This window comes from Ranitomeya imitator, chromosome 2 (genome assembly GCF_032444005.1).
Source record: "Ranitomeya imitator isolate aRanImi1 chromosome 2, aRanImi1.pri, whole genome shotgun sequence".
NCBI classification, from domain to species: Eukaryota; Metazoa; Chordata; class Amphibia; order Anura; family Dendrobatidae; genus Ranitomeya; species Ranitomeya imitator.
Genome location: NC_091283.1, coordinates 133,040,125 through 133,054,739, shown reverse-complemented (window position 1 = coordinate 133,054,739; position 14,615 = coordinate 133,040,125). Strand labels below are relative to the sequence as shown.

The window sequence follows — 14,615 nt, the reverse complement described above, 5'->3', positions numbered from 1 at the left end:
AAAGCACCCCCACACCATCACACCTCCTTCTCTATGCTTCACGGTGTGAACCAGGCATGTAGAGTCCGTCTATTCACCTTTTCTGCGTCGCACAAAGACACGGTGGTTGGAACCAAAGATCTCAAATTTGGACTCATCAGACCAAAGCACAGATTTCCACTCGTCTAATGTCCATTCCTTGTGTTCTTTAGCCCAAATAAGTCTCTTCTGCTTGTTGCCTGCCCTTAGCAGTGGTTTCCTAGCAGCTATTTCACCATGAAGGCCTGCTGCACAAAGTCTCCTCTTAACAGTTGTTGCAGAGATGTGTCTGCTGCTAGAACTCTGGGTGGCATTGACCTGGTCTCTAATCTGAGCTGCTGTCAACCTGCAATTTCTGAGGCTGGTGACTCGGATAAACTTATCCTCAGAAGCAGAGGTGACTCTTGGTCTTCCTTTCCTGGGGCAGTCCTCATGTGAGCCAGTTTCTTTGTAGCGCTTGATGGTTTTTGCCACTGCACTTGAGGACACTTTCAAAGTTTTCCCAATTTTTCGGACTGACTGACCTTCATTTCTTAAAGTAATGAGGCCACTCGTTTTTCTTTACTAAGCTGCTTTTTTCTTGCCATAATACAAATTCTAACAGTCTATTCAGTAGGACTATCAGCTGTGTATCCACCAGACTTCTGCACAACAGAACTGATGGTCCCAACCCCATTTGTAACGCAAGAAATCCCACTTATTAAACCTGACAGGGCACACCTGTGAAGTGAAAGCCATTCCCGGTGATTACCTCTTGAAGCTCATCAAGAGAATGCCAAGAGTGTGCAAAGCAGTCATCAAAGCAAAAGATGGCTACTTTGAATAATAATAATAATAATAATAATAATTTTTATTTATATAGCGCCAACATATTCCGCAGCGCTTCACAAATTATAGAGGGGACTTGTACAGACAATAGACATTACAGCATAACAGAAATCACAGTTCAAAATAGATACCAAGAGGAGTGAGGGCCCTGCTCGCAAGCTTACAAACTATGGGGCAAGCTTACAAACTATGGGAAATCTAGACTATAAGACATATTTTCAGTTGTTTCACACTTTTTTGTTAAGTATATAATTCCACATGTGTTAATTCATAGTTTTGATGCCTTCAGTGTGAATGTACAGCTGTCATAGTTATGAAAATACAGAAAAATCTTTAAATGAGAAAGTGTGTCCAAACTTTTGGTCTGTACGGTATATATATATATATATATATATATATATATATATATATATATATATATATATATGAACAGCCCTGTAAGACTTATTATGGCACATGGACATGATATGGGATTGTCTATTGCTCAGAGGTAGAGCTGGTGTGAAACTACTCACATGTCACATTGTGGCCTATGATCGCTGCATGGGAGCGGGAGGACCACCTCTTACCTGCCAATGGCTGCTGCTCTTCTTTTGATTGGCCAGCCTGGAGTGATGTCACATGTATGTCACGCTGCAATTATGACCTCACTCCAGGCCAAACAATCAAAAGAAGAGCTGCAGATGCCGGCAGGTAAGAGGATTTGCACCAACTCTACAGTCTCATTTCTATGAGTTACTGCACCACAGACCAACGCCAGGCCATTAGTACCCCAGAGAGCGTTATAGGAAATTGGGCAGGAAAGTGCGATTGCCAGGTAGTGAATAGTGATAGAATCGTGTTTCCATTGCTGCAGAATCTGAAGGCCACAGGTAGAGTTTAGTATTGCAGATGGTGATCTCCGACCTGCGTGTGACAGATCTGTCATAGAAATCCACGTCAATGAACAGTTGTGTGCTAAGATCACCTCCATTAGGGCTCAGACCTCACCAGTGAGTGTTGCAATCCAGAAGTCCATTTTTATGAACTATATTTTTCAGCAGTCTGCTGCTATATGGCTCCGCTGTTACTGCTGCTACTAGTCTCTACTACGTAATGCCAGGTTACCCCATTTTGATGCCGTTTTACAAGACATAGAGGCATATTTTTGGCTACAAAGCCACTATAACCTTTTACCAATAAGGATTTGTGCACACAGTGAATTTTTCAGTCAGATTACACCTAGAAACCGCCTCAAAAAGTGCTGCGAAACACCTAAAGAATGAACATATTGCACAGCAATGTAAAAACACTTTGCTGTGCCATGTTCTGTTTTTTTTTTTTACTTCTTTTAATCGTTTTAGGGTTTGTAACCTGTGAAACCGTTAAAAGAAATTACATGTTCATCCTTTGGTCAATTTTTACTAGGAAGCCACTCTCTATTTATATTATAAATTCTGGAAAAAAGACGCTGGTAGCGGAGCCACCGCAAAAACAACAGCCAAACCGCCATTGAAGCTGCTTCAGGAAAAAAAAAATATCTCTGCGTAGGAAAACTTCATTGAGTTCTCTTGTGTTGCTTGTACATAACCTAAGTGCTCTGGTTTTGCAGCAAGGATGGGGAAGCACATGAGCGGTGCGGAGGGGATTTATCAAGACTAGTAAGGTACATGCAAACTACTTAGAGACCCAAAATATGTTGCATCCACAGCTTTATTCTCCCTAGCGGTAAAATAATTTTGACTAGTGAGTAGTGATGAGCGAGTGTGCTCGTTACTTGAGTTTTCCGAGCATGCTCGGGCGTTCTCCGAGTATTTTGGCCTTGCTTGTAGATTATGTTTGTGAGTCGCCCGCCAGGGCAGTGGGGTACTCGGTACCGGGTCCGGTCTTAAAGGGGATGTCACGGTGGCTGCGACCCGGTCCGTGGCCCTGGGACTCATTTAAGGGGGTTTGGTATGATGTAGTCTATTCATGACGCCACCTGTGGTTTTCGGTCAGGGTGACCGACGCTGCTTCAAAGAGGTCATTTGGGGGATGTTGATGCAGCTGTGATGGTGACGCTTCCCACAGGTGAAGCGGGGTCCCCAGGGCACCCAAGGTATATTGGCCAGATGGTATAAGCCGTTGAATAAGTAGAGAACACAGTGTGGTAAAGTCTTTACCTGGTTTACTGAAGGTGGTAATCCACAGTCCAGCGAAATCCCCTTGGCAGGTCAGGTTGGTAGCCTTCCACTATGCGCTGGATTTCTGATACCTTGCTACCTGTAGTTTGCTGGCCAAGTACTCCTTTCTCTCTTTCCTGTCCTGGGACAGAACCTGCACGGCAGGCAGCTTGAGCTGTACTCTTGGGGTCTCTTACACGGTGACTCCAGGGTCTAAATTGCTGCTGTGCCTCAGGTGTGGTGTCGGCAATTTACATGCAGTCCTATGCCCTCTGGTTCTGCTATGGGCCTTACAGCTCCCCACAGCCTAGGGCTCCCGGCACCCGGTTTCTGCGCGGTGGCTCCTAGGAGGCTCTATTGTAGTCTCCCTGAGCTCTCAATCTCTCCTCTGCTCCTTTCCCTTCACTGTCTGCTCCAGACTAGCCTAACCCCTCCTCCAAACCAGGATCTTTATTCAGGAAAGCTGCCCTAAAACAGGGTTTTGAGCTCCCCCTCCTGTCCTGGATTTGGAAGGTGTTGTGTGTGTGATAACCTGCCAAAGGAAATCTCGCTTGTCTCCAGGCATATCACTACCCTCCCCGAGAGGAAGGCAGCACTACTGTGGTACCCGAACTCCTGGGGTGCCACATTTGAGTCCCCGCAGCTGCATGATTTGTGGCTGCTAAACAGCCTGAATACATGTGGGGGTTGCCTGGTTGCTAGGGAATCCCCACATGTATTCATGCTGTCTAGCAGCCGCAAATCAAGCAGCTGCGGGGACTCAAACATAATCTACGAGCACGCCCAAAATACTCTGAGAACTTCCGAGCATGCTCGGAGAACTCGAATAACGAGCACACTCGCTCATCACTACTAGTGAAGCATTGCTTTAGGAGCCAGGAAAGGCTGGGTCGGTGTAATAGAAGCCATATTTATCGGCACTCGTTATATTACCGCCATCATTTTACAATAAAATGTTCTGTTACTAATTTTTTGTCAGCTTAGTACTGATTAGAAAGAAACAGGAACTGACTTCAGACGTCATAAACTTAATGATTTGGCATTACGGGCCGCTTGCATTGTTTGTCCTGAGGTTTTACTTTAGATTATGTTTTCTTTCTAACTTTCTCTTTGTTTTTAAAGGAAGTCCAAAAAAAAGATCCAAGATTCCTTTCATTTGCAGACAAACTGCAACACGTTCACAGCGCCAGCAAGTAAGTGCAATAAGTCTGTATGTATCTGGACATGGGCTCACAATTATTCTTCAATTAGATGGTGGCCCGATTCTAACGCATCGGGTATTCTAGAATATGTATGTACCGTATACACTCAAGTATAAGCCGACCTGAGTATAAGCCGACCCCCCTAATTTGCCAGAAAAAACTGGGAAAACTTATTGACTCGAGTATAAGCCTAGGGTAGAAAATGCAGCAGCTACCGGTAAATGTAAAAAAATAAAAATAGATATCAATAAAAGTAAAATTAATTGAGACATCAGTAGGTTAAGTGTTTTTGAATATCCATATTGAATCAGGAGCCCCATATAATGCTCCATACAGTTCATGATGGGCCCCATAAGATGCTCCATACAAAATATGCCCCATATAATGCTGCACAAAGGTTAATAATGGCCCCATAAGTGCTCCATGGAAACATTTGCCCCATACAATGCTGCACAAAGGTTGATGGCCCCAAAAGATGCTTCTTACATTATGGCCCAATAAGATGCTCCACACATTATGCCCCATGAGATACTCCACACATTATGCCCCATAAGATGCTCCATACATTATGACCCATAAGATGCTCCATACATTATGCCCCATAAGATGCTCCATATTTTATGGCCCCATACGATGCTCCATACATTGTGGCCCCATACGATGCTCCATACATTGTGGCCCCATAAGATGCTCCATACATTGTGGCCCCATAAGATGCTCCATACATTGTGGCCCCATACGACGCTCCATACATTGTGGCCCCATACGATGCTCCATACATTGTGGCCCCATAAGATGCTCCATACATTGTGGCCCCATACGATGCTCCATACATTGTGGCCCCATAAGATGCTCCACACATTTGCCCCATATGCTGTTGCTGCGATTAAAATAAAAAAAATCACATACTCACCTCTCTTCTCTCAGGCCCCCGGCACTTGCAATAGTCATCTTCCTCGTTCCACGCGCCGCTCTGTCTTCCATCCTCTGCATTGACTGTTCAGGCAGAGGGCGTCACGCACACTAATTGCGTCATTGCGCCCTCTGACCTGAACAGTAAGTGGAGAGGATGGAAGACAGAGCAGCGCGCAGTGGTGGAACAAGGAAGGTGACTATCGCGCAATGCTCTCCTCCCCCGATATACTCACCTGCTCACCTGCTCCCGGTGCGGTCCCTGGCAGCGTCTCACTGTCAGATGGTCTTCGGGAGCCGGCGGCATCTTCCTGTGTTCAGTGGTCACGTACCGCTCATTACAGTAATGAATATGCATCCATATTCATTACTTTAATGAGCGGCACCACGTGACCACTGAACACAGGAAGATGCCGCCGACTCCCGGAGACCATGGGACATGCAGGGACAGCGCCAGGAGCAGGTGAGTATGTCACCGCGCCGCTCCCCCTCCGACCCCCCGCTGACAATGACTCGAGTATAAGCCGAGAGGGTCACTTTCAGCCCAAAAAAGTGGGCTGAAAATCTCGGCTTATACTCGAGTATATATGGTAATTTATTTATGAAGTTTTCAGAATAATGCAATTTATACAAAGGATTCGGCCGGCCAGCCGCGACCATTTAGCGCAGCATAGTTCAAATTCCGCGCCAATTCGCGGGCGGACTGCGCCTGTCGCTGATAGTTTGCGGCCGTGCGTGACCAATCAGTGAAGCCAGGGCCGGCTCCAGGTTTTTGAGCGCCCGGGCGAAAGAGTCTCAGTGGGCCCCCCTCTTTAAAACATACCACGATTCATGATGCTTAGATACAGCAGAGAAATATAGTGCAGCCAAGTAGCGTATAACACAGCCCACGTAGTATATAACACAGCCCACGTAGTAAATAGCACAGCCACGTAGTATATTGCCCAGCCACGTAGTATATTGCCCAGCCACGTAGTATATTGCTCAGCCATGTAGTATATTGCCCATCCACGTAGTATATTGCCCAGCCACGTAGTATATAGCACAGACACGTAGTATATAGCACAGACACATAGTATATTGCCCAGCCACGTAATATATTGCACAGCCACGTAGTATATTGCACAGCCACGTAGTATATAGCATAGCGACATAGTATATAACACTGCCCATGTAGTATATAACACAGCCACATAGTATATTGCCCAGCCACGTACAATATTGCCCAGCCACATAGTATATTTCCCAGCCACGTAGTATATTGCCCAGCCACGTAGTATATAGCACAGCCACGTAGTATATAGCACAGCCACGTAGTATATAGCACAGACACGTAGTATATAGCACAGACAAGTAGTTCATTGCCCAGCCACGTAATATATTGCCCAGCCACGTAGTATATTGCCAAGCCACGTAATATATTGCACAGCCACGTAGTATATAGCACAGAGATATAGTATATAACACTGCCCATGCAGTATATAACCCAGTATAGTATATAGCACAGCGATGTAGTATATTGCCCAGCCACGTAATATATACCACAGCCACGTAGTATATAGCACAGCCCACATAGTATATAGCACAGAGATGTAGTATATAACACAGCCCACGCAGTATCTAACACAGCCCACATAGTATATAGCAATGTGGGCACCATATCCCTGTTAAAAAAAGAATTAAAATAAAAAATAGTTATATACTTACTTTCCATCGGCCCCCGGATCCAGCCCAGGCGTTTACTAATGTTCCTTGCGACGCTCTGGTCCCAAGAGTGCATTGCGGTCTCGTGAGATGATGACGTAGCGGTCTTGCGAGACCACTACGTCATCATCTCGCGAGACCGCAATGCATGGACCCGAGCATCGCGAGGAGCGGGAAAGGCCTGGGCTGTATCCGGGGGCCGACAGAGGGTGAGTATATTATGATTTTTTATTTTTTATTATTATTTTTAACATTAGATCTTTTTACTATTGATGCTACATAGGCAGCATCAATAGTAAAAAGTTGGTCACACAGGGTTAATAGCAGCGTTAACGAAGTGCGTTACACCGCGGCATAACGCGGTCCGTTAATGCTGCCATTAACCCTGTGTGAGCGCTGACTGGAGGGGAGTATGGAGCGGGCACTGACAGCAGGGGAGTAGGGAGCGTCCATTTCGCGGCCGGACTGTGCCCGTCGCTGATTGGTCATGGCCAAACTCATACATTATATAGAGTCTTTGCAAACAAAGTGATCTATTTCAAGTGTTTATTTCTGTTAATGTTGATGATTATGGCTTACAGCCAATGAAAACCCAAAAGTCATTATCTCAGTAAATTAGAATACTTTATAACACCAGCTTGAAAAATGATTTTAAAATCCGAAATGTTGGCCTACTGAAATGTATGTTCAGTAAGAGCTTTGTGCCAAACATACGTTTTTGGAGTAATGATCAAAATGTTTTAACCTTGGTCTCATTAGACCATAACACATTTTCCCATGTGCTTGGATTTTTTTTGCAAGAAAATTCTTCTGTACTGCCACCCTACCTGCAGGTCAGATATATGAAGAATATGGGAGATTACTGTCACATGCAGTACACAACCAGTACTTGCCAGAAATTTCTTCAGCTTCATCAGTGTTTCTGTACACTCCTCTAGAACCAATTTTCTTCTTGTCTTTCAATCAATTTTTGAGGGATGTCCAGTTCTAGGAAACATTACTAGTGTGCCAAATTTTTGCCACTTATTGATGACTGTCTTCAGTGTCCATGGTAGATCTAATGTACTGGAAATTTTTTATACCCTTTTACTGATCAAACTTTCATAAATGAGATCCCTTTGCTTTGTTGTATGCTGTTTACAGACTGTGGAGTTTAGTGTAAAATATAGCTTTGAAAATCTCAGGAAAATCCTACAAGAACAGAAACTTTATATGTTTTATATGTGACTGGATAATTCTGAACAAAACGACATCCCCAATTATAAGAAGGTGTTCATATTTATGCAACCACATTATTTTAATTTTGTTATTTTTATTTTCCCCTCAAATTGATTTTTGTTTGTTTCTCAGTGGATTACTACAGATTATGGGGGAGAATAACGGTGGAAAAAGTTCAGAAATTATTTTTCATGGTATGATTTATTTTTTTTAAACTACAAACACTGGGCATTTTACCAGGAGAGTGTAGACTTTTTATAGCCACTGTAGCTAGTATTACTCGAACATAATATATACAGAACTATTCAATATATAAGCTTCTTGGTGCATATTTTATTTTCACATAGAAGACTGATCTATTTCCACATGAACAGTGAATTTTCTTCATTTCCTTGGATATAAATTTTAGGAAAATGCTTGTATATCATATAATTCACCCCTGTATAAACTTTATCTGCTTCAGATCTGGAAGCATTCATCCTTACTCTGATACCCTTACTGATTTCAGCCATGCTTTCTTTCTACATATGGTACCGTATTTCCACGGTTCACATTCTGTATCGCCTTCATATTTAACAGATGTGTCCCAGAGGTTTTCCGAAATCACGGAATCATTTATCTGTGAGCCCGAGCCAATCTCTTTATTGAAAATTACAAGAAGCGATCACTGACCGTTGTTTGAAGTCACCCGTAATTATATATATATATATGGAACTGAAAATAAGTGAATGGTTTGCTTTTATGAACTTACACTCCCCTCTTCACATCAGCTAAAAACATGTGGCTCTGCATTCTACTTTACACGAAACACAAAGCAATACACATATGCAAAGAAGAATAAAAAAAACACAATCACCAGAAAATATTTATTCTTGATTTGTTCTCTGCTCTCAAATTGTTAAAAATCTGCAAATTTTCTGTGTTAGGCATTGTGGTGGTCACATCTGGAGATTCTTTACTCCGGCATATGAAGATAATGTGGCCCTCACCACTGATGTTTTTACACCTTTAATAGTTCATTCATTGTCACAAGATGCAAAATAGAAACATGCACCTTATCTCTATTTCGTATCTTTTGATGTCTCGTTTTTGCATCTGTTGACTATGAATAAGCAGTAAAAGAAGTCCATTTATCAGTGGTGAGTGTCGCCTTATCGTTATCTACATGACTGAAGTTTGCACAGTGCTTGTGGTGTTCCTGAGCACCACTGGGTATTGATCCAACTTGCAGGTGATAGTGCACGGACTAAGTTGTTGAGGCTCCGGACTGATAAAGCCCAATGATAACTTGAAGTCTAGTACTTGGTGGTTTAAAACCCAAAAATCTTTATTGCAAATCCATTAAAATATAGATGGTACAGAAGAGTTTTTGTGATGTGTTTTGAGTCAATCTGACTCTTAGTTGATTAAGATTTAGATCAACTCGAAAAGCATCAGAAAAACTCTTCAGTACCATTTATATTTTAATGGATTTACAATAAAAAATATTGGGTATGGGCAACACGAACTGGAAACATCAGAATTCCTCGTTTTTGATTGTCTTGGATTTTACCTTTTATTATGGGGAATAAAGTTTAAAAGTCATCGTATCCATGTAAAATGTGCCGGACTTCACTTCCTATTATCTATTGGATTTTAAACCACCATGTGCTGAACTTGAAGCTATCACTTTGGTGAATACTTGGCCAGTGTATTATTATTATTATTATTTATTTATATAGCACCATTAATTCCATGGTGCTGTACATGAGAAAGGGGTTACATACAGGGTTATAGATATCGTTTACAGTAAACAGGTTTACAGTGACGGACTGGTACAGAGGGGAGAGGACCCTGTCCTTGCGGACTTACATTCTATGGGATAGTGGGGAAGAGACAGAAGGTAGGGGTGAGGCGGCGACTCTGCCGGTGGTGAGGCGGGTGCTCTGGCGGTGGTGAGGCGGCGGCTCTGGCGGTGGTGAGGCGGCGGCTCGGTTATTGTTGGCTGTAGGCTTTCCTGAAGAGATGGGTTTTCAGGTTCCTTCTGAAGGATACAAGGGTGGTGGATAAACGAACGTGTTGAGGCATGGAATTCCAGAGGATGGGGGATATTCGGGAGAAATCTTGGAGGCGGTTGTGTGAGGAACGAATAAGTGGGGAGGAGAGTAGGAGGTCTTGGGAGGATCGAAGATTACGTGAGGGAAGATATTGGGAGATTAGTTCAGAGATTTAGGGAGGGGACAGGTTGTGGATGGCTTTGTAGATCAGTGTTAGTAGTTTGAACTGGATTCGTTGGGGAATTGGGAGCCAGTGGAGGGATTTGCAGAGGGGAGAAGCAGGGGAGTAGCGAGGAGAGAGGTGGACTAGCCGGGCAGCAGAGTTGAGGACAGACTGGAGTGGTGCAAGAGAGTTAGCTGGGAGGCCACAGAGGAGGGTGTTGCAGTAATCGAGGCGGGAGATGATGAGAGCATGCACAAGAGTTATGGTAGATTGTGGGCTGAGGAAGGAACAGATTCTGGCAATATTTTTGAGTTGGAGGTGACAGGAGGTGGCAAGAGCTTGGATGTGAGGTTTGAAGGACAGGGCAGGTTCGAGAGTTACCCCAAGGCAGCGGATTTCAGGTGTGGGAGAGAGCGTGATGCCGTTTACCATAATAGATAGATCGGGTAGGGGGGATGCGTGAGGTGGGGGAAAGATGATGAGTTCAGTTTTGTCTACATTGAGTTTTAGGAAGCGAGAGGTGAAGAAGGAGGATATGGCTGACAGACACTTCGGGATTCTGGACAGCAGGGAGGTGACATCTGGGCCAGAGAGGTAGATCTGAGTGTCGTCTGCATACAGGTGGTACTGGAAGCCAAGAGACTTTATGAGTTGTCCTAGGCCAAGGGTATAGATGGAAAAAAGTAGGGGCCCTAGGACAGAGCCTTGAGGGACTCCAACAGAGAGAGGGCGGGATGAGGAGGTAGTGTGGGAGTGGGAAACGCTAAATGTGCGGTTGGACAGGTATGGGGCAATCCAGGACAGGGCAAGGTCTTTGATGCCAAGGGAAGAAAGAATCTGTAACAGTAGGCAGTGATCGACTGTGTCAAAGGCAGAGGACAGGTCGAGAAGGAGGAGGATGGAGAACTGTCTGTAAGGCTAGGGTCACATTGCGTTAGTGCAATCCGTTTCGCGCTAGCGCTAGCGGGTTGCGCTAACGGAATGTTTTTAATGGGGCCGCGTCCTGGGGTCGCGGTAACGTCCCCGCTCTCGCAGATCCCCGATCTGCGAGAGCGGGGAACGGACCGCGGGCGCGCCTCGGACGCTGCAAGCAGCGTCCGCGGCGCGCCAGGAAACACCGGCGCGTCGCTAGCGCGTGCCGAACATGGCACGCGCTAGTGCTGCGCGTTCCCATTGCCGTGAATGGGCGCGCTAACGGACGCGTTGCATGGCGTTAATTTCGCCGTGCAACGCTGTCCGTTAGCGCTTTCCCATTAACGCAATGGGAACCAAGCCTTAGCTTTGGCTGTGACTAAGTCATTAGTAATTTTTGTCAGGGCCGTTTCGGTGGAGTGGTGGGGGCGGAAGCCAGATTGGAGGTTGTCAAGGAGAGAGTTAGATGAGAGGTGGGAGGAAAGTTGAGCATGGACATGCTACGCAAGGAGTTTTGAAGCAAACGGGAGCAGTGATATGGGGCGATAGCTGGGTATAGCAGTTGGGTCAAGGTTAGTTTTTTTGAGAATGGGTGTGATGATGTTTGAAGGCAGAGGGGAAGGTACCAGAAGAGAGCGATAGGTTGAAGAGATGGGTTAGGGCTGGAATGAGCGTGTTAGTGAGGTTGGGGAGCAGGTGGGAAGGGATGGGGTCAAGTGCACAGGTGGTGAGGTGCGAATTGGAAAAGAGGCGAGTAAGCTCTCCTTCAGTGATGTTGGAGAGGGAGGTGTATATAGCAGTGCCAGCACATTTTTTTGTTTCTCTATGTAGATTGATATTAGTTGTTACCCAGCTTTCCAGGATATAAATGTGTCCTTTCTTAACTTTGCTCTTATCTTCCAACTTTGAAAATAAAAATTTACATTGCTCTGTTGGGTATTATTTATGCTATTTGTGTCTGTTTGGGAATTAGTCTAAATTGTATCCGATTTTTTGTAAAAATTATGGAAAAGTAAAGGTGGACACATCAATGTAACATATTTTTTTCTAGTAGCTAAGTAGGGGCTTTTACATTTTAAAGGGAACCCGTCATCGGGTTTGCCTCTCTGACTTTGCTTGATGAATGGATTTCAGGGGGCTTCATCCACATCAATCACCGAGGATTGTACGCATCCTAGGATCTTATTGATGCGTTCTACAATTTCTCTAAGGTTTTATAACTAGTAAGAAATCAGGTAAACTGCAGTAACGAAGCAGCACTGGACTTTTATCAACAGTGCACACACAACAGACCTAATCCAGCAAATAATAAATCCAGAAAAAAAATCTAGAAGCAGCACTATGCAAAAAAAAATGTGTTTAGTAATAAAAAAAATGGAACCTAAGATTTCGGCTATTGAAGCCTTTGTCAAGAATGCTAGTTCTGCTTCTTGTATTTTTTCCTAGTAATAAATCGGGGTGTGGCAGACTCCCCCGTCATTCTAATAACAATGTATGGCGAATGCTAACAACGTTTATATATTTTATGTTTGGTAAGTGGCAAGGAGCCGAGTTGTTACATTCCTTATTATTCTGCTTTTTAGATTCTTTTCTGTTCTATTGGAGGTTAAAAGAGCTTGAAAGTTATTTTTGAGCTGTAATTATACAGACACATTGGTTTATTTATGTGTCTGACCAGATCTGGTTTTGCTCCTAGGTTGTCTGAAGATAGCTTGTTGGAGGAGTTCTACCGGCTGCAGTCTCGGATAGCTTCAATCCATCAGACGTTGGCTGCTCCAGAGCTGCAAGAGCTCAGAATACAGATGGAGGAGTTTCTGGAGGTAAATTAATAAGCCCCATGATGACAGTATTTACAGAGGAATCTGAAATGAGAGCGAGATGGTTCACGTGGGAGTTGATGTACACTGAGTAGGCTTGACCTCATTGCATTTATGATCTAAAGGGGTAGTCCAATACTTTTTTTTATCAGAGGATAAGGATCCTTACAAAAGACCTTATTCTAGTACTGCCCCTGTGATGATCTCTACCGGGACTGAAGTGATGACATCCTGACCACTACTGAGCAGACTGATGATGCCACAGATTGGCTGTAGGTTCAGGTGACTGGAAGGACGAATGTCATCACTTTCAGCACCTGTCAGAAAGGAAGGACTGGAGAAGAGGAACAAATTACCGTACTTCTTTCTCTCTTTATTTAAGGATCCTTTCCCTTAGGTAAATTTTAGGAAGTAGTGGATAACTCCTTTTAAATGAGAGTTTCAAATTCAAATGAGCCTTCTTGGCAGGACTAAGTACATATTAGCATTGCCAATGCAAATGGTAAAAGTAGGGGGACGGGGTTAGGCAGGCATATAGAGGTCCAGGATATATCAGGCTCCTTTTAGAGGATAGGGGCATGTCCAGGGTGGGGTATGGAAATCCATGACATATCAGGCTCTTTAGTCGGGGCATAGGGATGTGTCCAGGGTCGGGTATAGAGGTCCATGACGTATCAGGCTCCTCTTAGTCTGAGGATGGGGACATATCCAGGGTGGGGTATAGAAGTCGATGATGAGTCTGACACATCAGTCTCCTCTTAGTTTGTGGCAGTCACCGACATATTCCGCTGCTATGGCTGCTGCACTTTCTTCTTCCCCCAGTATTATCGGCAGTTTCTCTTCCTCCTCCATGGAGGTGAAGTCTGGGAGGAGATCAGACAGTCTCTTGAAGTGAGTGTCCCTCACTGCAGAGTATTTGGGGCACCTCAGCAGGAAGTGGGCCTCGTCCTCCATGGCCTCCTGCGGGCACTGCTGGCAGAGTCTGCTCTCTTGGGGCTTGTAGTTCTGTCGGTGCCACCTGGATTCGATGAGTAGGCTGTGGGCGCTCAGTCTGTACCGGCTCAGGATTTGTCGCTCTTTGGGGTTTTCTAGTTTCTCTAGATATGGGGCCAGTTTGTACTCCCTCTGTAGGTTCCGGTATATCGCCAGTATCTGGGATTTGTTTATGTCGTTCCTCCAGATGCTGAGATATTCCTCTTTGACTTTGTGTACCATCTTCTGGACTTCGCTTTTTGTCAGGCCATGTAGGTTGATGGCTTGGTCAGGATGGCTTTGGGTACTTTGTGTGGGGAGGCTTCCTGGTGTAGGAAGGCTTTGTGATGGTAGCAGCTGAGACTACTACTTCGTAGATGAGCCTTGAATGACAGCGCCTTCTTCTGGATTGTGAGGTGTAGTGGGAATCTGCTCAGCTCTGCTCAGCAGGCGCTGATTGATGTGCTCCGATGGACTTGGAGAAGATGCTTGCAGAGCTCTAGGTGGAATATTTCAGTCGGCGCAGCGTCCCACTTTGACCAGTTTGGCTATGAGAGTATTATGATGACATCAATTCTACCTGGTAACAAATTATTTAAACTTGACGTGATGGAAGGCAATAAAGAAGCGCAGTGAAATGAATATCACTCATCAGCTTGTATTAAGTTTAGCATTTTGTGATTGGTAGAAAA

The 14,615-nt window shown here is 44.5% G+C and overlaps 1 protein-coding gene across 2 annotated transcripts in view; it reads left to right on the top strand.

Annotated features, from left to right (window-relative positions):
* LOC138662117 (formin-J-like) overlaps nucleotides 1-14,615 on the top strand; it is a 114,570-nt gene that overhangs the window by 73,321 nt on the left and 26,634 nt on the right. For both annotated transcript variants that reach the window (XM_069747265.1, XM_069747264.1), the window contains exons 9-10: nucleotides 4,110-4,180; nucleotides 12,831-12,954. In XM_069747265.1, the coding sequence (XP_069603366.1) occupies nucleotides 4,110-4,180; nucleotides 12,831-12,954 (195 nt within the window). The remainder of the gene's footprint in view (nucleotides 1-4,109; nucleotides 4,181-12,830; nucleotides 12,955-14,615) is intronic.